At 46.7% G+C, this 22,549-nt stretch overlaps 1 protein-coding gene across 1 annotated transcript in view; it reads right to left on the reverse strand.

Annotated features, from left to right (window-relative positions):
- LOC148500706 (microsomal glutathione S-transferase 2-like) overlaps positions 1 to 17,564 on the reverse strand; it is a 40,535-nt gene extending 22,971 nt beyond the window's left edge. The window contains exon 1 of the mRNA XM_088451443.1: positions 17,445 to 17,564. Coding sequence (XP_088307569.1) covers positions 17,445 to 17,508 — 64 coding nt within the window. The 5' untranslated portion in view covers positions 17,509 to 17,564. The remainder of the gene's footprint in view (positions 1 to 17,444) is intronic.
- Positions 17,565 to 22,549: the final 4,985 nt, after the last annotated feature.

Raw genomic sequence — 22,549 nt, forward strand, 5'->3', positions numbered from 1 at the left:
CTAGATGTGGCCGAAAAGCAGCTTTGAGAGCTGTAATGCCTTGGCTGGATGGGCCTATGGACCGTAAGATGAGAAGCAGCCTTTGGCAGTGCAGCAGCCTTGAGGGCTGGAAAGCCTTGGCTATCAGAGGCCGGTAGGCCGTGAGATGAGATGCGGCCTTTGGGCCGTGTAGCAGCCTTGAGGGTGGAAGGCCTTGGCAAGCTGAGGCCGGTGGGCTGTGAGATGAGATGCGGCCTTTGGGCCATTCAGCAGAGTCGGGGCTGGAAGGTCTTGGCTAGTTGAGGCTGGTGGGCCGTGAGATGAGATGTGGCCTTTGGGCCGTGTAGCAGCCTTGAGGGCTGGCATAACTTGGCTAGTTGAGGATGGTGGGCCGTGAGATGAGATGCGGCCTTTGGGCCATGCAGCAGCCTTGAGGGCTGGAATAACTTGGCTAGATGTGGCAGACAAGATAGGTGCTACTGGGAAGACACTGGCATTGGTATGCGGGTGGGTACTTTGGAAGCAGTAGTGCGGCCTGTGCCACCGGGTTGACACAAGCAGCTGATGCTGTACTGTGGCCTGTGCCGCCGGGTTGACACAAGCAGCTGACACTGTAGTGCGGCGGGAGCCACCGGGTTGACACCAGCAGCTGACACCATAGAGCGGCCTGTGCTGTCGGGTTGACACAAGCAACGCACACTGGACTGTGTATTCTGAGCACAGAGGCCCTGATTCAGAGCTGGACGCTCTGACAGTCTATCCCTCCTACTTTTTGGAGCGGCCTCCTGGCCTCTCGCATAGCTGTGGGTGACCACCCACAGCTATAGCGAGCAGCCAAAATGATGGTCAAGACCATCGCGACCATCGGGCTTGCGATGAGACCCTTGCTGTAGGGTCTCGCTGCCGCAAGCCCTGGAGTGCTTTTGGCTCTATCAGAGCCAATAGTATTCCCACTGATATCACCAGTGATGTCAGTGGGGCCGGCCCCAGACAGTAGGCATTCCCATGGGAACGCCTCCGTCTGGGCAGCCACGCCACCGGCATGCCCACCAAAGGGGGCGTGCTGTCAATCACCATTGATAGCACACCCCCTTTGGTGCGAGACCCTTAACAACGGCTTGGGGGTTGTCAGACCAAATAAAGGATATCCTGGTCCAGTCTCCTTCTCCGAGTACCCTGGACGAGCTCATGAACTTGGCTATTTGAATCGATCGAAGAGAAGAGTCTGCCTTCCCTGCCTCCGCACCCTCCATTATGGATGGTTCCGCCTGACACTGAAGAACCGATGCAACTGGGTGTGTTTCGTCTTCCTACCTAAGAGAAACATAGGAGATGTATGTTGGGTCTGTGCCTTTACTGCAGAGGTAAAGGACATGTAGGCCAGCTTGTTCTTTAAAATTGGTAAAAAGCAAGGTCTAGATGAGTTAGGGGAGGCACATTTAGGCCTTGCATCCATCTCCCCAGAAAATTTGGTTCTCATTACCGCAGTCATCACTCTGTACAACAGTCAGGTCTGTGTTCCTGCATTCATTGATAGCGGAGCTGTGGAGAACTTTATGGACATTGCCGTTTTCAAGACCTTGGGCCTGAATCCTGAGGCTCTGGAAAAGGGTTTAATTTGTCCTTCTAATCCCCAGTGGGAGCGAGGTTTTTCTTTGTCGAGAAGAAGGATGGATCCCTCGGATCCTGCATTGACTTCCATGGACTGAATAAGATCACAGTCAAAAATGCATATCCCTTACCACTCATCTCCATTCTCTTTGATCAACTGCGAGAGGCCTCCATCTTTTCTAAGCTTGATCTTAGAGGCACATATAACTTCATTCGCAGCAGGGAAGGAGACGAGTCGAAGACTGCATTTAACACTCATTCAGGACATTTTGAATATCTTATTATGCCGTTCGGACTCTCCAACGTCCCAGCCATTTTTCAAGATTTCATAAATGAGGTGCTAGGAGATTTCTTGGGAGTCTTTGCAGTGGTTTATTTAGAAGAGATCCTCATCTATTCTAAGTCTGTGGAGGAACACCATAGGCATGAGTGGCAGATCTGGCAAAAACTTCTGGATAACAACTTGTATGCCAAATTGGAGAAGTGCGAATTTGATGTGAAGGAGGTATCGTTCCTGGCCTATATAATATCTTCGCAAGGCTTCTCCATGGAGCCTGGAAAGGTGAAGGCCATCCAGCGATTTCTGGGTTTTGCAAACTATTACCACAGATTCGCCCATCATCGAGTTAACGAAAAAAGGAGCTGAGGTCACTAATTGGATGTCTGAGGCTATTCAGGCCTTTAATACTCTGAAAGCGGCTTTTGTGTCTGGTCCTGTCCTTCGGCACCCTAAACAAGAGTTCCCATTCATCGTCAAGGTTGATGCATCTGAGGTTGGAGTGGGCGCTTTCCTTTCACAAAAGGATATCATAGATGGCAAACTTCACCCATGCGTTCTCTTTTCCCAGAAGTTTGATTTGGCAGAGGAACTATGACATTGGCAACCGGCATGCTTTTGGTTATCAAATGGGCCTTTGAAGACTGGAGCCACTGGTTAGAGGGGGCTAACCATGTAGTGACGGTTCTCACGGACCACAAAAATCTGGCCTACATAGAAACGGCAAAGAGGTTGAATGCGAGGCAGGCTCGCTGGGCCCTATTCTTTACCCGGTTCAATTATGTGGTCCCATTCAGACAAGGGTCTAAGAATATTAAGGCGGATGCCCTGTCTCGAAGCTTCTCCGTCAGTCATCCACCAAGGGCCTCTGAAGAGAACATCATTCCAGCTTCTAGGATTCATTTTGCTGTGACCAGGACCCTGGCAGATTCTCTTTGCTCTTGTCAGTCTGAAGCCCCTCTTGAGAAACTGTCAGGGGTGCTATTTGTCCCTGAGAGACTGCATAAGGATGTGTTGAAGGATGTTCATTCTGATAAGGCGGTGGGTCATCAGGCATTGCCATAACTTTGGAACTTCTGTCTTGTCCTGTCTGGTGGCAGTCCATGTCTTGAGAAACTCGCTACTTCATTTTGGCATGTGATGTCTGCTCTAGAAATAAGACTCTCCGGACTACTCTTCCAGGTTTACTGTGTCCTCTTCCTATGCCCCCTAAGCCATGGACCCACATTGAAAATGACTTTGTTGTTGACCTTCCTATGTCATCTGTTCTGTCATCTGGACTGTCGTGGATTGGTTCTCCAAAATGGTGCATTTTATTCCTCTGGGCAAGTTACCATCTGCTAACGAATTGTCAGCACTGTTTTTACAATATGTCTTCAGACTTCATGGACTTCCAGTGGATATCATCTCAGATCTCGGAACACAATTCATTGCCCGGTTTTGGAGATGTTTCTGTGCCGATTTGAGTATCAACATCAGCTTATCCTCAGGCTATCATCCACAGTCCAACGTTCAGACCGAGCGGGCCAATCAGTCCTTGGAACAGTTCCTCTGATGTTTCTTTTCCAACTGCCACTTAATACTAGAAATCTTTCCCTGCACACCATTTCTAAACTCATTAAGGACCTCAATATCTGTGTGGCCTTTTCAGGGTGTTACAACTATAGGGGATTTGCTGGATAGAGGAGTGTGCTCCTTTCCTTCCCTTAATTACAAGACCGATACGCTTTCCTCTTTAGTGACTTGTTTCAATATTATAGAATACGCTACTGGTTCAGGAAATGTGACACATTTAGGTTTACCCCCTACTGTTATATTGTCCCGTTTCACCTCAGGGGGCAACAGACATAACATTTCTTTCTGGTATAAGTTTCTGGTGGGGTTATGTCCCTTTGTTAAGATGCCCTCTCAGCTTCACTGGGAACTAGATCTGGGCCATTCTATATCTGATGCTCAATGGGAGACAATTTATAATACATCCTATCACATATCGCATTGCCTAAACAACACGGAGATGCACATTAAATTGATTAATAGACTTTATCTCACTCCTGATTGTCGGGTTGCGGCCTAGGATCGGCCATTACTCACCTCAGAGACGGCTTCCCCTGACCTCCTGAGCGGTCAGACGCCAGGCGCGGCGGCGTGTGATGCGCTAAGGATTATATCTGGGGTCTGCTAGGACATCCATGTGCTCGCACCGTGATATGATTTCTGCGGTTACCGTCATAGACGCAGCCATGACAGTCTATATCCTGATTAGCCCTTTACCCAATGGTATCATTGGTGCTGTCAGCCGACTTTCCTTCAATGGACTGCTACCTTAGGTTATTTTACCGGGCTCTGGACAACAGGAAGTTGCCTGTACAACGTTGTTACTTCCAGTTAAGACTTCCTGTTGCAGCATTCCAGGTCCCAAGCTCCGTTGCTTCTAGTGTCTTGTTTCTAGTGTTTATCCATAGTGTGCTTACTCAGTACGTCTACTAAATACAATCTCCCAAAGTCATCTCCTGTGCCAGTTCTGTGTCTGAAGCCACACTGCATGTACTTTTGTACGTTATCCAAGTACCATCTCATCATACCATTCTCCTATGCCAGTTCTGCGTCCGAAGCCACAGTGTGTGTACTGAGGGCCTGATTCAGCAAGGAACGCAGTAGCAAAGACACACGCAATTGGTTGATTAATTCGCAATGCGCATGTGTGCGAATTAGCAATTGTGATGGGAACTGCGTACGCAGAGGCTACGCAGACCCAGATTGACAGGAAGAGCCGTTTATGGGTGGTCGGGCTAACGCAGGCATGCCAGTGCGTTGCAACGCCGTTGCAAGGGTGTGCATAAATTATCCACTGCAATACCATACACAGCATGAGGGCTCATAGCATGTGCTGAAGTCAGCAATTCCAGAGTGAGGTCTGACCTGCCTTAACTGTGCGTATGGGTCCGATGTTAACTCAATGTTGCCAATTATTTCGCTATATTGCCCAAGTATACGGATGTGTGTAAGGGGAAGTGGGCGTCCTTATGTTACTGTGATCGCAATGCGATTGCAAACATTTGCATTTCACCGCTAATATTAGCAACTGCGTAGCGTGCGTTCTAGCAGAATAACGATCCTTGCTGAATTCGGGCCCTTAGTACGTTATCCAAGTACCATCTCATCATACCATTTTCGTGTACCAGTTCTGTGTCTGAAGTCACAGTGTGTGTACCTAGTACATCATCCAAGTACCATCTCATAATATCATTCTCCTGTGTCAGTTCTGCGTCTGAAGCCGCAGCATATGTATTTAGTACGTCATCCAAGTACAATCTCCTAGTGCCATTCTCCTGTGTCAGCCTTGCGTCTGGATCAACAGAGTATGCACTCATTACATTACCCCAGTACAAACTTCCAGTATCTGTTTCCTTCGCTTTCCCTGTGATAAGTGTTCTTCCATTTCCCACTTGTGCTGGACACCTTACCAAAGGGCCGCAACCTGCTTGCTGGGTGCAGCTTAAGCCCAAATCTCGCTTGGAGGGGTCATTGGTGAACACCTCCCAGTAAGTTAGACTCCGCGCCTTTGGTCAGGTCTAGCCAACATCAGGTACTAGTAGATGAGGAAGTCATTTATCTAGGCACCTCGCCTCTTGTTCCTTCCCCAATCTGGGTCCAAGTCTTCCAATACCTCGGCAGAGGGTCAGCATAGCCTGAGCGTGACACTGATAGATTACACACTATGTGGCCCTCTTGCTCTAAATTTTGTTGGCGGAATTGCTGCGAAGTGGGCCATGTTTTTCATGTTTTTTGGACATGCCCTCTCCTTCGCAATTTTTGGGAGGACATCTTCTCTTTGATTAATAAAGTACTGAGTCTGACCCTAGCTTCCTCTCCTACTCTAGTGCGCCTCCACCCTGCGTCCGTCCTACCTAATCAGCGGTACGTGTTAGGCCATATTTTGGCAGCTGCTCGTGCTGTACTAGCACAATGCTGGAAGCAGCCTCTCCCACCCTCATTTACATAAAGTGGTTCATAAAATCCATTTCCATTTCACCATGGAAATGGCTGCTGTCCCCTATTCCACATCAACTTCGTCCCCTCTCATGAAGTGGATGGCTTGGCAGGATTTTTCCAGACGGCGAAAGTGCCCGCTATTTGACCAACTCATCTGTGACCGACCCATTACAATTTAGCCTAAATGAAACAGATTCTTCCTTGAAAGATCACTTCATTCTCTATATGTTGATGTGCTTCTCCGGGTTTGTTATTTCCAGTTCTCTTTACATCATTACTTATTGTATATTGTTATGTATATTTGACTCATGTACCCCTTCCTCCTTCTTTCCCCTTTTTTTCTGAACCCTTTCTTTTAAAAAAAAAATTAAATAAAAAGGATTGAAGTTAGAAAAAAAAAGAAGCTCATAGTAAGTACTGAGTTTGAGGCATCAGCAGAACTTAGGTAAGACGGGATATAAATTACAAGGCTCCACAAAATCTGGACTTAATATAAAGGATTCCGGGCCTGATTCAGAGACGGACGCTCTGAACGAGCGCTCGCTCTGAATCAGGGTAATTTTTGGGCCGCTCGCATAGCTGTGGGTGACCACCCACAGCTATTGCGAGCGGCCAGGTTGATGATCGCGATGGTCAAGACCATCGCGACCATCGGGCTTGCGACGAGGCCCTTGTGGTAAGGTCTCGTGGCCGCAAGCCCCAGAGAGCTTCTGGCTCTAATAGAGCCGGAAGCTCGCTCTCCCACTGACCTCAGTGGGGCTGCCCCGAAACGGCAGGCGCTCCGTCGGGAACGCCTCCATCTGGCCAGCCCCCCCCCCCCGCCCGCCTACCAAACGGGGCGAGCTGTCAATCACCATCGGTAGCTCACTCCCTTTGGTGCGAGACGCAGAGCAACGGAGCACCCGTCGCTAGCCGGGTCTCGTGCATGTGCACGATGGAGCCTTCTCCGTCATGTGCATGCCCAGTGGGCAAACATCGACCCGGTTGCGACACTAAGCGCTTGCAACCGGGTCTGCCATTTCACAAGCTGCGTTTGAAAAATGGCAGTTAGGAGCTGATTGGCTGGTACCTTATCACCATTCACTTTATCTCCAATAAAAACTTTGGAAATAGACCCCTCAGTCTCTTTATAGCAGCAGGCAGGATCTCAGCACCACAGCAGGTAAGTGATTCAATATGCCCTAGACAGTAACTGTTGCCAACAGATATAATACAGGCACTGACAGACTGCCATTTCAGTGCTCTGAGCAGCCACAGGAGCAAATGAGGGACAGCAGTGAAGGCAAACTAAATCCTCCCAGGAAGAGGCAGCTGTGTTGATGATGACAGTGGGCTCCCAGCATCCCTTATCAAAATGGCACCTTTTCTGCTGCTCCGGCAGCCACACCGGCTGTGAGGGCTCCAGAGCACTGGTATATAGAGGTCCTAGGGACAGGGTCTCCATAGACCAGGATGCCTGCGACAGAAGGGACGGATAGTAGCCACGAAATGCACTAGTGCCAACCGTAGCACTAGCAGGCCACAAGAGTAGGCCTCTGATTGCCAAGCACCATAGACATGTTCCAAAGGCAACGGGGGACCAGCTGGCACTGAGGAGAAAGGTACTGGGGATGGGGAAGTCCCTAAATGTATCCAGAAACGCCGGTATTACAGTATGCCACGCCCCCGTAACATATAAATTTATTGTGGCAGTGAGTCACATAGGTCATCCATTAACAAATGCATATACTGAGATATTAGCATGGTGCACAATACTTTATGCCAAAATTTCCTGCAGAATATTTTAAACAGTAAGCTAAAAATAAGTCTAATAATAAAGTAAATTCACAGTGCCATGTTTTAGGGGGAATGCACAGGGATGTTGTTCTCTTTAACAATGACGTAATCCATGAGGGAGTTCCTGTACGTTATTCCGGACAGTCCAGAAATCAGAAAGGAGGTGACCTAATCCCTGATCTGGATTGTATGTCCGTAGCGGTCTTGCAGCTGTGGTGACTGTGCAGCAACTGGGAACAAGTCCTAGAACACATGCTGTCTGGGTCAAGACTGTAAGAGATCTGCAGCAGCTGAGTAGCTCTTGCAAGGACTGAGGGGCACACATAGTTACTACCACTATAGGTAGTGCTCCGCAAGCCCCGATTTTGTGAATGTAACGGCGCATGCACAGCACTGATTACAGCTGTGGTAAGTTAGAGCTGATAGGGAAAATTATCTATAAAAAGCTGTCATCGCAAAAAATTCAGCTTTTCGGAATAGATAGTTATAGAGAGGAGGAATGATGGTAATTAGGTAGAACTCCATGCGAGTTCTAAACCCAATTACCTCCAGAGAATTTTTAGTTATAATGAATAGGCCCCTGAGAGTGTTTTCAAACTTTTTCACATTATTTTAGTTTCACTTAAATGTATGAAAGGGCAATTGGAGGAGTTTTCATAAAAAACTACTTCAAACCTTTAAATTCACATACTTTTAGTAAGCAGATTGCATGTGCCATACTTGTAATGGGAAATGTGATCTGCTTCAAATGTACTAAAGTGAGAGGAAGGGGGAGGGTGGGCCTGGAGTAGGCTTCAGCGATCAGCCTGTGTTTCTGATAGACTGCAGCGCTGATCACAGTGGAAAAATAAAGAAAAATAAAAACACCTTCAACCAGGGAATGGTGAAACGGTGAGTGGCTTGATGACCCGGTCATCTGATCTGTAAACTGAAATTCTGTGCTGCCTTCTCAGTTGACTGGATCACGGAGGAGCTCATTGAGTTACGATCATCTGAAGGAAGTAAGTGTAAGCTCTGGGGGCGAATGAAGAGGTGGGAGCCGGTGGCAGGGCATGTGCATAACCATTCTCATGGTATTTTTTGTGAAAAATATCCTGAAAAGTGTGCAGAGAGCATTTACAGGGACAGAGCTTTCTGGCAAGCTCTGTCCCTGCATGCCATATTTAATAATCTTTAAAAATATAATTAATTTAGTGGGACTATATTGAAGAGAGCCTGATGGGTCCTTGAGTGCTGGCATTGCTAAAGAAGCCTTACAAGCCTTCAAGCGATTGGCAAAGTGGGTATCTGCCATGTTGCTTTTTTCATAGAATTGCTGGTTTAGCCATCTAAGGGATTTCTCTACTTTCTCAGAGAGAATGGCGTTGAGTGCTGATTTTGCTGAGGCAAGTTGCTTATATATGGTATCAGTGGGAGAGCGTTTATGGAGAGACTCTAAGTGGTGAACCTGATCCATAAGGGACCGGAGGAGACGTTTATGTTCCTTGTTTCTGTGCGAAGCAAGGCTGATGATATGACCTCGGATAACGGATTTAAGGGCCTCCCAAACAAGAGGGTGGGGCAACCGGGCTCGGGCTTTTGATATTTGTCTGGTATTGAGGAATTTTTTAGGAGAGTCTCATTGAGCCGCCAGGGGGGATCAACAATTGGGGTGACCAGAAAGTCAAAAGAAGAAGTTACAATGGAGTGGTCAGACCAGGAATTAGGGATCAGAGTCACATCAGTGAGATGTTTGAAGATAGGAAGACTACAGAGAATTAAATATTCTGGAATAGGTGTGGTGGGGATAATAGTAGAAAGTATAATCCCTAAAAGAGGGATTAAGGGAACGCCAGGTATCAAAAAGACCGGCTTCCTTCAAATGTTTATTGAGGGTTCTGGAAGCTGGACAAGGAGATGGGTGGGGCCGGGGAGAAGTATCAAGAGTCGGGTCAAGAACGGAGTTAAAATCGCCGCCGAGGAACAAGTGACCACTGCGGCGCTTATACAGTACTTTAAAAAAAGAGTTGAGGAAGCGGTGTTGGTCTACATTGGGGGCATACACCGTGGCAATAGTGACGACTGTGTGTCCGAGCCTGCCAGTTAAGATAATTTACCGACCATCTGAGTCAGTGTAGACCGAATCTTGAGTAAAAGGTCATTTGTTATTGATTAGAATAGCCACTCCATTGTTTAGACATGCTAGAGGAGTAAAACAGAGTGAAGAAGCATCTGGAGAGCAGATTAGTGTGACCAGGGGCATGAAAGTGAGTTACCTGCAGGAGGACTTTATCAGCTTTTATTGTTTGATGGAACAAGTGTAATCATTTCTGAGGAGTATTAAGGTCTTGGACGTTCATTGAGGCCACAGTCAAAAGCATGTTGAGAAGACGTTGGGTAGAGGTATAGATAGTGACAAAATAAGGACAGGGGTCCCAGCTTGCTGGGGAAGGGAGTAACAAGAAAAATAGGGAAGGAAGGCAAAAAGAGAAAGAAAGAGAAAGGGACAAAGAAGAAAAAATAAGAGAGAAAACCATACCTACAAGAAGGAGGAAAGTGTACACAGGATTCAGGACTCGTGGTCCAAGGAGGTGTAAGCTATAGAGCCTGAAGCACCTCTAGGGGAAAGAGGTAAGTGAGGGCAAGTGTAGTGACATAGGACCTGATTCAGCATGGATCGCTATTCTGCTTATACGCACGCACCGCATTTCCTAATATTAGCGGTGGTATTTAAATGTTTGCATTCACATTGCATACACAGCCTGACATAAGGACGCTCACTTCCCCTTACATCCATATGCTAAAGCAATATAGCGAAACAATCGGTAACATCGAGTAACATCGGACCCGTACGCACAGTTAAGGAAGCCCAGACCTCACTCAGAAATTGAGACCTCAGGAGGCGTCTGGTGTCACAGTGGCTATTTATGCAGGCCCATGCAATGGGGTTGAAATGCCTGTGTTCGCCCGACCACCCCCCCCCCCTCTCCCCCCACAAACGGCACTTCCTGTCACTCTGTAAAGAGGTAAAGAGTCTGCGTAGCCTCTGCGTATGCAGTTCAGACTGGAGTGTCTGGCTCGCGCATGCGCAATGCATATACATGCACAGTGCGAATTAATCTTCCGATTGCGTGCGTATTAGCAACTGCGTTCCTTGCTGAATCAGGCCCATAGTCACTAATATTAAGAGGATGGAGAGTCCTAGTGAGGTGGAAAAGTGGTGTTTGGGTGCAATAGCATCCCCTGGGTGTAGGGGGTGAAGAAAGGAATAAATAGCAGAGGATTGATACTAGAAGAACAGTGACAAAAGTGGGGGCAGGGTGACAGACGAAAAATGTGGGGAAAAGGGGTAGGGAAGCATATGACATCAGAGATAGTAAAATATACTGTATATGGGAGTTACAATGATGGGGTTGTACTAATGAGAGAAATGTAACTTGTAGAAGTAATACAAAGTACAAACTCCTAGACAACTATAAAAACATTCGGCTTGGAGAAAAGCTTCCAGGAAGGGGAGAAGAAAAGGGGACGGCTTGTATGGGAGAGGGGCCAGATTCTTCGAGGTAGAGAAGTAGAGAAGTAAAGGCCGGTACACACTAGACGATGTCTAGTGTGTACCGACATCATTAGCGATGGCACATGGCGTACACACTTGCCGATGCTGGCAGCGATGGCGGGGGCCATGCTGCATTCGGGTGCATGCAGGCCCGATGGGTAATGATGCTGACGATGCGTGGGAGCCCGCACCAGCTATTCCAACTGGATTCCTTCTGCCTGCGACACCTGCTGACACCCTCCTTTGGATGCCCTGACTCCTGCTCTGGATCCGAAGAATGACCTCCAGTTTCACCAGCAGCCTGCCATCTTGGTACTCCCGGCTGTCGCGGTGTCTGTAGTGGAGTTCACACCTGAGGCATAGTGGTCGCCGGCTGGACTGAGACGGTGTCCCTGAGCTGATCTACCACTCCCTGACCTCAGGACACTACATAACTCCCTCCTCCCTTCCTTTACCCTGTGCTGTAGTGGTCAGTCTGCTCCTTTTAAGCATCTGGTCCTTCTTCGCCTCTGGTTACAGTCCCTCCATTATGTAGAGTATAATGCCCCCCTTATTTTTTTATTTTTTACTATACTGTATTATATATATATATCCAAAGTAGTTTGCACAAAAGCAGAGTTCACTCACCAGGGCTTCTCATCATAGTGTAAAAACACCTACTTTAATCGTTACAACATTGGTGCAGTAATCAGGTAAGTCGACGTTTCGACCGCAGGAACGCTGTCTTTTTCAAGACGCAACCAGTGCATAGGACAGGAAACTGGTGGTGTCTTAGAAATGACCGCGTTCCTGTGGTCAAAACGTCGACTTTTCTGAAGCCCTGGTGAGTGAACTCTGCTTTTGTGCAAACTACTTTGGAATTGGATCTGCCGTCCATCTGCCGTAAGGTTTTGTGTATATTGTATATATATATATATATATATATATATATATATATATACATATATATATATATATAATATAGCTCTGACTCTGCTTTTGAAATAGGTAGGCAACCCCTATTGTTTTGTATAATTTCTCCTATAACTTTCTGGGAGAACTGACTGTACTTCAGGCTCCCTCTGGTGGCTGCTCACTACTGTGACCACACTACAACAGCTTTCTGCATCTCCCTGTCAGGACTGTTCTCAACACCTCCTGATAGTATATACAGAAATACAGCCACATAGACCACTATTTGTACTTCTACCTCTATGTTGTGGGACTCTGTCAAAGTCATTAATTCCGTCTCCCACTGTATTTGGTATATTTCAACCTTTAATATTACTATTTCAGGTTTCGCTAATCCCTGATTGCCTGAATATAATGTCACATTAGCAGGCACTCCCTTCCATCCCCTGGGTGCCCCAACCCTCATACCTTCTCCTGAGATGCGCACTTTTTCATACCCACGCTTTTCTACTCCCTCTCTCCCTCATTTTCCCCCTGACAAATATACTGGCACCATTCTCTCCTGTGGTTTCATTCCTGGTGTCCCACACCTGCAGATATCTACCGCCCAGACTCCTAAGCAAGAGAGAGGCAACATCTCGCAAAATACTTCACCAGAGGCACAAAATCTCAGCAAGTGGTCCCCCCCCTCCCCACTTCTAAGTGCCATGGACAAGGATGGTTCGCTCTCACCCACTCCGTTCACCAAAGAGGACATCTTAGCTCTCCATTCCCTTATGACGGAATTCAGAGACTCTCTTGAAACCAAATTCGACAAAGTGGTCGCTTCCATCAAAGCTGAAGTCTCTTGCCATGAGAACCGCTAAACTTGAATCTTGCCAAGACGATCTTCAGAAAGCCTTAAATGAAACCGACAGAGACCTGGATCACAATGTTACTGAACTCTCTGATCTCCGTAATAAGAATGAAGACTTGGAAAATCGGGAGCGCAGGAATTATATACGTATCTGCAACATTCCAGAATCCGTCACCCCTGATGCCTTGGAACCGTACCTACATAAACTGTCCTCCTTTTTTCTTACTGATCTTGGCTCTAGCTCACAGGTTCTCAAACTCGGTCCCCAAACAGTGCATGTTTTCCAGGTCTCTTCACAAAAACACAAGTGAAATACTTTAAAATGTGTCAATGAGTAATAAATACACCTGTACATCTGCTGGGTGACCTGGAAAACGTGAACTGTGTGGGGTGGTCAGGATTGAGTTTGAGAACCACTGCTTGAGATCATTACCACAGGAGAGGTCACATCGGGCTCTTCAACCAAAACCCAGGGACAACGAACCTCCACGCAACGTCATGAAATTCCTCAGTTACAAAGATATATAACTCGTCTTTGTCCCTACCCAGGGTAAACCTCACATCCTTTTCGACAGTCAAGCTCCAAATCTACCAAGATCTCTCCTCCTTGATGATCGCTAAGAAGAGAGACTTTCGTGACTTGGCCAAGGCCTCCCAAGACAGGAGAATTAGATATTGCTGGGGGTTTCCTTTCCAGCTTATAGTCGACCTGAACAGTAAGATCGTTCTGATCAGAGATCTTCGTCATTGTAAGGGTGTCAGGACCACCTCCAAAATCCAGGTCCCGGCTTTGTATGGGTAGGTAGGTCGCAATCTGCAGAGAGGCAGGAAGCTTCCCCCAGCTCTGTGGACTCTACCACTCTGTGTATGCCTGCTGTAAAAGCCAGGAAGGGTACGGTGAGAATGGCCAGGGGTTTACAGGGGCAATAGAAATAGGCTTTTGGTGGGTATTAGACAGGAGCCCTGGGATAGCACATCTGCCTACATTGTCTGCTAGGCCACCTGCATGCGATATTTAATACATCCTTGTGATGTATTCAAATAATGCATTGCAAATCCTGGCGATTTTATCATATCCAATCAGTGTCTGAGATGCGGATTGTAATAAATAGGGCCCTTAACCACTTAACTGACAAATTTATTTCACCAAAACCCACTCAGAAATGTAAAAAAATATACCTAGGGATGGTTTGCACCCCCCATTCCCCAGTGTCCATAGGCCCCCATTGTAATATCACTTTCCACCCCTTCAAAAATATCCCAAGAATTATCAACTCTCACCTCCAGTGTCAATGGGCCCCCAGTTTAGTGTCCCTCCTCCCCATGTATCTTTATATATCTACATGTTTATTTTGAATATATCCCCCCCAGCCAAAACATTTTTTATGGGGAAACATAACCCCCTTCCCCCCTCACTGATCATCAGTCTCCCCTGCTGCAGCTGATCTCAGCGAGGCAGCGTGGTCGCATGTGATGTGACCTTGTCAGATGAAACACTTCTGGCTCTGGTCGCATCACATGCAACTTCGCTAGTTAAGTGACTTTGGCCCTCATTCAGAGCCGTACGCTCTGAGCAGAGCGCACGCTCTGAATGAGGGCCGTCCTCCATAATTATGGAGCGTCCTCCTGGACGCTTGTATAGCTGTGGGTCACCACCCACAGCCTGTACAAGCGTGCAGGTTGATGGCCGCGATGGTCTTGACCATCGCGACCATCGCCACTGCGAGCCGGAGCCTGCAGTTGAGCTTTTCAACCACAAGGCCCGGAGTGATTTTGGCTCTATCAGAGCCAAAATCACTCCCACTGACATCACTAGTGATGTCAGTGGGCCGGCTTCTGACAGTAGGCATTCCCTTGGGAACGCCTCCGTCTGGCAGGCACGCCCACCAAAGGGGGCGTGCTGTCAATCAACATCGACAGCACGCCCCCTTTGATCAGACACAACGAGCAAAGGAAAGTCCTTCGCTCGTCGCGTCTGGCGCATGCGCACGACGGAGCTCCCGCCGTCGTGCGCATGCGCAGTGCACAACATCAACCCACTTGTGAGAGGACAGCCGCTTGCAAGTGGGTCTGAATCAGGCCCTTTGTACTTACTGATACAAAGAAAGCAAAACAATAAAGGTTGTTGTTAACATTAATGTAACATTCCAAAGAATATCTCACACTGTGTTTAAAAAAATGATTCTGTCTCATTAGACGTACAGTTCCCGTGTATGTCAGTGATGTAATACATTATTGTGTTAAATGTCATGAATGTGGGAGTTCATATATATTTACTAGTCTTAGCATTGCATGCTGCAGGCTTATTCTATAAAAAAAAAAAAAAAAAAATTCAAAATTTACTTAATACAGCATCAAAGTACAGGTTGAGTCTCCCATATCCAAAATGCTTGCGACCAGGGGTATTTTGGATATCGGAATATTCCGTATTTTGGAATAATTGCATATTATAATGAAATGTCTTGGAAATGGGACCCAAATATACACACAGAATGCATTTATGTGTTATATACACCTTATACACACAGCCTGCAGGTCATTTTAGACAATATTTTTTATAATTTTGTGCATCAAAAAAAGTTTGTGTACATACATGAAATTCATTTATGTTTCATATACACCTTATACACACAGCCTGAAGGTTATTTTATACAATCTTTTTAATAATTTGTGCCTTAGACAAAGTTTATGTACATTAAACCATCAAAAATCAAAGGTTTCATTATCTCAGTCAAGCTGAAAATATTCCGTATTTTGGAATATTCCGTATTTCGGAATATTTGGATATGGGAGACTCAACCTGTAATAAAATATTTATTTTGCTCCACGCTAAATGGATACTGAAGTACAGTAAGGAATAACTATTTTGTTTGCACACACTATAGCAAACCTTCCAACCTGACCCTTCCACAGAGTACAAAGTGCTCCTGGACTTTCAGCTTCATTTATGTTTGCAGTCACCTGTGTGTAATGGTGCAAACACACAGAACAACTAGAACAACAATAGATATCGTTGATAGATTTCCCTCCAACTTTCTGTAGTGCAGGTCAAACGATTTTGGTTGTACACACTGATAGATATATATGATAGATATTTCAGTGAAGCTATCTTTTTACAGGCAAATTAATACAAAATAATCCGAGTTAGCCTGCAATCAGAAAGACCATAGATATCGTTATCTTTCATGCGGGAATGGGCATCATTGGTCTTTGTCAGGTTGGTGACTGCAAAAAAGTGAACGATATGAACGATATCGTTCAAATAGCTCATAAAAGTCGTACTGTGTGTACTTATCCATAAGTGTAGCACCCTTCTCATCAATGAACTAGTTCAATACAATTGTAAATGAAGAGGCACGTGCAGGAACAGATTGTTTTGTACCTGGTGGAAGGGGTCATGTTGCAGAGTCTGGAACTTATGTGGGAATCAGTATGAATTACCGCTGGACCTAAGCCCAGTGGATGAAATCCCGACACTACAAAGCCGGCACATGAAGATCCCGACAGAGGTAAGTAAGACCCATAACCCTCCCCTCTCCCCCCTAACCCCCCCTCTAGTGCCTATCACTAACCTCCCCCCAGGGTTGCCTAAACCTCACCCCCTTCCCCGCACCCTAAACCTAACCCTCCCGGGGGGGGGGAGGGGTGCCTAACCCAAACTTCCCCCCGGGGGTGCCTGACGATAACCCCCTTCCCCTAGCCTGACCCTAACCCTCCCAGGGGGGGTGTCTAACCCTAAGATCACCCGGGAGTCGCAAAACCTAACCCCCTGCGCGGCTATCACCTCCTGACGCCTGTCTTACCTACATTCGCTATGCCGGGCATCGGGATTTCGGCGTGGGGCTCATGATAGGCGTCAGTATATAGACACCTATCATTAGTCCCATGCCGGGATTTCACTGTTGGGAAGCCAGCGGTCGGCATTTCGACAGCCGGCTTCCTGACTACATCCCGTGTACTGTATGTGTGCTATATAATATTGCCTACCTATATACTTATGTACAACCTGAGATTACCCAGGGTGCATCTGTGTATTACATAGCAATAAAACCATTTAGGTGTGTGTTTGTTGTTTTTTCCTGGTTTCCACTTTTGGGTTTTTCTCTCGTTTTCTTGGTTTGCAGCAGTCTGTTTGCAGGGATATCTGCAATGTTAAGGTATAGTGTTTCCACTTTTGGATTTTTTTTCCTGGTCAGATAGAATTTCCTTTTCAGATTTGATTTTTTGTTGTCTGCAGTTAGTTTTCTTAGCTCTACTGTTATGTAATTACCACATTATTTTAAGTATAACATTTTACAGGGACTTTGGCCAGGAAAACCAGGAACAAAATAGGTAGAGATCAGGCAATCTGACAGCTTGAAAGTGGAAACGCTGTGAGAATCACATAATGAGGCCTGAAACACAGGAAGGGGGAGGGTGTTCTACTTGTCATTTGGTACATAGGAAGACATTTCCCCAGCTGTGCATTATAGATCACGACTTTCCTCATAATAATCTTCCTGTGTCTACGGTTTATTGTATCTTACCTTGTTGACAAGCAGAAAGAAATGACACAGTTGCAAGTAGCACAATATCAGATTCGATGCCCATATTATCTTGGCTGTTCCAGGTTGTGACTGAGTGAGAAGAGGAGTTACACAGGCTGATAAGGCACGCCTCACCCGAGGCACTCCTACACTACTAGCACACAGTTTACAGTGCCTCTGGCACCCTTACAAAGCCAATGATAATATGTTGTTGCAGTCCTTGACATCTACATTTGTTATTCAGATTCACTTTGTTTTTGTCAGCATTAACCCATATAACCATACCGCAGAAATAACATATTTCAATTTTAATTTAATTTTAATAGCAATCCCATTTTATAGTAATAATTTAATGCCCAGATTTACTATTTGTATTTTTTTTTGCAAATAAAACAAACATTAGTAGTTCTGTGTGCATCTGGCAGTGTTCTAGAGGTGGCATAATTATTTATACAAGATTTTTAACATATATAAAATACAAGATATATCCAAGTATTGTTAGACACACATTTTAAAATAGATGAGAGTGTAAAACTTTTAAATATGTTAAAATAATAAAGATGTTTTAATGTAGCCTCTTTCTGTGATGTCTGGTCTGACCAGTGGCGTATCTATAATGGGTGCAGTGTGTGCGGGGCACACGGGCCCCTGGGTCCAGGGGGACCCCGCACCACGCACAATGCACCCATGTTTTTTTAAACTTACCTGTCCGTGGTCCCACGTCGGGTGTCAGCGCTGCTCAGAACACAGGAAAATGGCCGCGGACATTTTTCTGGCGTTCTGCGCATGCGCAGTAGACTCCGGGCACACTCTAGTGCCCGGAGTCTACTAATGCGCCGGTGGATGGCAAGCCGTGTCAGTTGGCTGCCATCCACCGGGGAGAGAGGAGGGGGCCCCGCACAGAGAGTGCACACGGGCCCCCTCCACTCTTATGACGCCTCTGGGTCTGACTGCTGGTTCCCACCCATTTCATGCTAGTAAGGGGGGAAAAGCTGAATTTCCGGTGCCCAATTTTACCTTGCTCTACCCAATAGCACACACACACGTTTTGGGCAAAATCTGGGGCAGCTGTATTAATTTACATACCAAATTATTTGCATTAATTAAATATTTCCAGGAATGGTGCCTCCTCAGGGCACTTTTCCCTCACCAGAAGCTTAATTGTGACCCTTCTACCCCTAAGCCTGCAGTAGCCTCTACATCCCACTAGCCTAGGCTGCAAACTGCTGACCTGATGTGTATTCTGAGTAGTAGATAAGCAAATAATAAGCAAACAGAAATTCCATCTAAATTTGAAGGACATCTCATCCCCCTTTTTTGGGTATATACAGCTATGCGTTAGTCACACATAAGATAGTGACCTGTATAGTGCAATTAACATGAGGCTCAGAGTCCTCCTGATGGAGGCGAAAGCCATCTGATGTGGGGTGGGGAACCCTCCTGATACCCCTGATGGAAGGGAAAACCAACAGATGTGGGTGGGGAGCCCTCCTGTTATCCCTGATGGAAGGGAAAACCAACAGATGTGGGTAGGGAACCCTCCTGATACCCCTGATGGAAGGTAAAACCAACAGATGTGGGTGGGGAGCCCTTCTGATACCCGAGATAGAGGGGAAAACCACTTGATGTGGGGGCTTTGAGGACTGAGTTTGAGTCAAGATACTGTAAGACTACTACTGTGGTGGAACTACAAATCACAAATAGCCCAGTCTAGTGCCGACTGCTTCACATGTCAGGAAGTTGCTCCACCAAAGATCTGCCCCCAGACTCAGTCGCTGGTGCCCCAAGACCCCACCTCCAATGCCCTCTTACCCACTGCTCCGTCTGGTGCATCCTTATTGACATCAGCTCCTGAAAAGATCTGCAGCCGCGCTTATGCTCAGGCCCGCCGCACAGGTCCACGTCTTGAGCTGCCATCAGGGAGGAGTGGGATGGGGAGTTGTGGGTGAGGGAGGCCATGAGAATTGAAGCTGCTGTGGATCAGCAACATCAATGAGCGGGGACAAGCTATAGATAGACGAAAGCGACATCTAAGGGTCTGACATGGAGCCCTCCACTAGTATATGGTATGGTAGCTTCTCAGGTGCCGGGAAGAGGTGCCATGTATTGGGTGGCTATGATGGTACACTCTGGGTACATATTTACAGCACTAAGTTGGATGAATATATTGTGGGCAATGGAGGAGGTGCCTCTTCAGTGCCAGTGCCCGGCTGCAGGTGCCTCCATTTTCTCCCATAGTTCTGCCCCTGTATCCAAGTACTAGTAGGTTCAGGGGCATTTTAAGAGAGGAGGGGGCCTGTGTGCAGTCTCTGTCTGGGGCCACCTCCTCTCTTTCTGGCAGCCAGCTGCGCACTGAGTGCAGTGCCGCATCGGTAGACTCTGGGCACTAGAGTGTGCCCAGAGTCTACAGTGCATGCGCAGATCACCAGGAAAATGGCACCACGCCCATTTTCCCAGTATTTTCCTTACAGCGTGTGTGCAAAAAGCAAGGAAAAATGGTAGCAGCGGCAATTTCCAGGTGATTTTGACATCACTGACACCGGTGCCGACGTGGGACTCCGGCGGCAGAGTGGTAAGTATTAAAAATATGTGCGCAGTGTGGGCCCCCCTGGACTCACCCTTTATAGAAACGCCCGATTACGATTAGGTTGAATCTCCAGGGAGATTAAATATAATTACATATGGAGATTACATATAATTACATAATTACACTTACATATAATTTCCTACGTAAAACTTACTGTATGCCTTTCTGTTCTTGTTAAGGGATGAGGGGCCTCTAGTCTGAGATAGTTAAATCTAGGGATGAGCGGGTTCGGACTTCTGAAATCCGAACCCCCCCGAGCCCCCATGATCCGAGTCGTATCAGAGTCAGGCTCAACTTTTCCCGCCTGACTCGGATCTGAAATCGAGGCAAAACGTCATCATCCCGCCTTCTGGATCTCGCGGGTTTTGGATTCTATAAAAGGTCCCCGCGTCGGCTCCATTTCTCACTCCGGCTGTCTATAGTGAAGAGGAAGCGTGGGAGCTAGGGCTGGCTGGGCTGTATTGTGCTGCTGTTGTCCATAGGGGCTGGCTGGGCTGTGTTGTGCTGCTGTCATAGGGGTTTGGCTGGGCTGTGTTGTGCAGTCAGTTGTTCATAGGGGCTGTGTCCACTCCAAAGTCTAAAGGGGCTGGCTGGACTGTGTTGTGCAGTGTCCCATAAAGGCTGTAGTCCTAGAGGGGTGCTGTAGTGTTGTCCAGGGGGTGATCTGTCCATCAGGGGTGCTCCCCCAAAGTGCACTCAAAAAAATTTTTTTTTTTCTGTGTTTGTGATTTGTGTGCGCAGTAGCCGCACGTGCATCAACAAAGTAGCACCAAGCGTGCGCCTGTGTCATAAGTAAAGGGCCAGCTGGCTTGACCGTTAAAGGGTGCTGTAACCCCCAAAGTGTACTCCAAAAAACATAAAAAAATATTTTCTGTGTTTGTGAATTGTGTGCACTGTGGCTGCACGTGCATCAACAAAGGACCAGCGCCAAGCATGCACCTCTGTCCCATAAGTAAAGGGCCGGCTGGCTTGTCCATTAAAGGGTGCTGTAACCCCCAAAGTACACTCTAAACAATATAAAAAATTATTTTCTGTGTTTGGGAATTGTGTGTACTGTGGCCGCACGTGCATCAACAAAGTAGCGCCAAGCGTGCGCCTGTGTCATAAGTAAAGGGTCTACTGGCTCGTCTGTTAAAGGGTGGTGTAACCCCCAAAGTGCACTCCAAACAAAATAAAAAATAATTTTCTGTGTTTGTGAATTGTGTACACTGTGGCTGCACGTGCATCAACAAAGGAGCAGCGCCAAGCGTGCGCCTGTGTCCCATAAGTAAAGGGCCGGCTGGCTCATCTCTTAAAGGATGGTGTAAGCCCCCAAAGTGCACTCCAACAAAAAAAAAAATTCTTCTGTGTTTGTAAATTGTGTGCACTGTACGTGCATCCTCAAAGCAGCAGCGCCAAGCGTGCGTCTGTCTGTTAAAGGGTGGTGTAACCCTCAAAGTGCACTCCACAAAAAATAAAAAAATCTTCTTTTTTTTCTGTCTTTGTGAATTGTGTGCACTGTAGCTGCACATGCATCAACAAAGGAGCAGCGCCAAGCGTGCGTCTGTGTCCCATAAGTAAAGAGCCGGCTGGCTAATTTCTTAAAGGGTGGTGTAACCCACAAAGTGCACTAGTCTCCAACAAAAATAAAAAATTATTTTCTGTGTTTGTGTGCGCCTTAGCCGCACGTATATATCAATATAACATAAATGGAGGATCAAACTTTCTCCGATAAAAATAAAATTGGGAAAGATCAAGAACCACTTCCTCCTAGTGCTGAAACTGCTGCCACTAGTCATGACATAGACAATAACATGCCATCAACGTCGTCTGCCAAGGCCGTTGCGCAATGTCATAGTAGAGGGCATATACAATCCCAAATGACAAAGTTCAGGAAAATTACCTTAAAAAAAACATTTAAATCATCTGAGGAGAAGCGTAAACTTGCCAATATGCCATTTATGACACGGAGTGGCAAGGAACGGCTAAGGTCTTTCCCAATGTTGAAGACTAGTGGTTCAGCTTCACATGACGATGGAAGCCCTCATCCCGCTAAAAAAATCAAATGAGTTAAGCTGGCAAAAGCACAGCGAAGAACTGTGCGTTCTAAGAAGATATCACAAATCCCCAAGGAGAGTCCAAGTGTGGTGGCGGTTGCGATGCCTGACCTTCCCAGCACTGGACGGGAAGAGGTGGCTCTTTCCACCATTTGCACGCCCTCTGCAAGTGCTGAAAGGAGCACCCACAGTCCACTTGCTGATATGCAAATTGAAGATGTCACTGTTGAAGTACAACAGGATGAGGATACTGGTGTAGCTGGCGCTGAGGAGGAAGTTGGCTAGGAGGATTCTGATGGTGATGTGGTTTGTTTAAATCAGGCTCCAGGGGAGACAGTTTTTGTCCGTGGGATGAAAAAGCCCATCACGGTCATGCCTGGGCAGAAGACCAAACATTCCACCTCTTTGGTCTGGCAATATTTCTATCCAAATCCGGACAACAACTGTCTTGCCATATGTACCATATGTAAAGGTGAAATAAG

This window comes from Taudactylus pleione, unplaced genomic scaffold, assembly GCF_031769625.1.
Source record: "Taudactylus pleione unplaced genomic scaffold, aTauple2 ptg000548l, whole genome shotgun sequence".
NCBI lineage: Eukaryota > Metazoa > Chordata > Amphibia > Anura > Myobatrachidae > Taudactylus > Taudactylus pleione.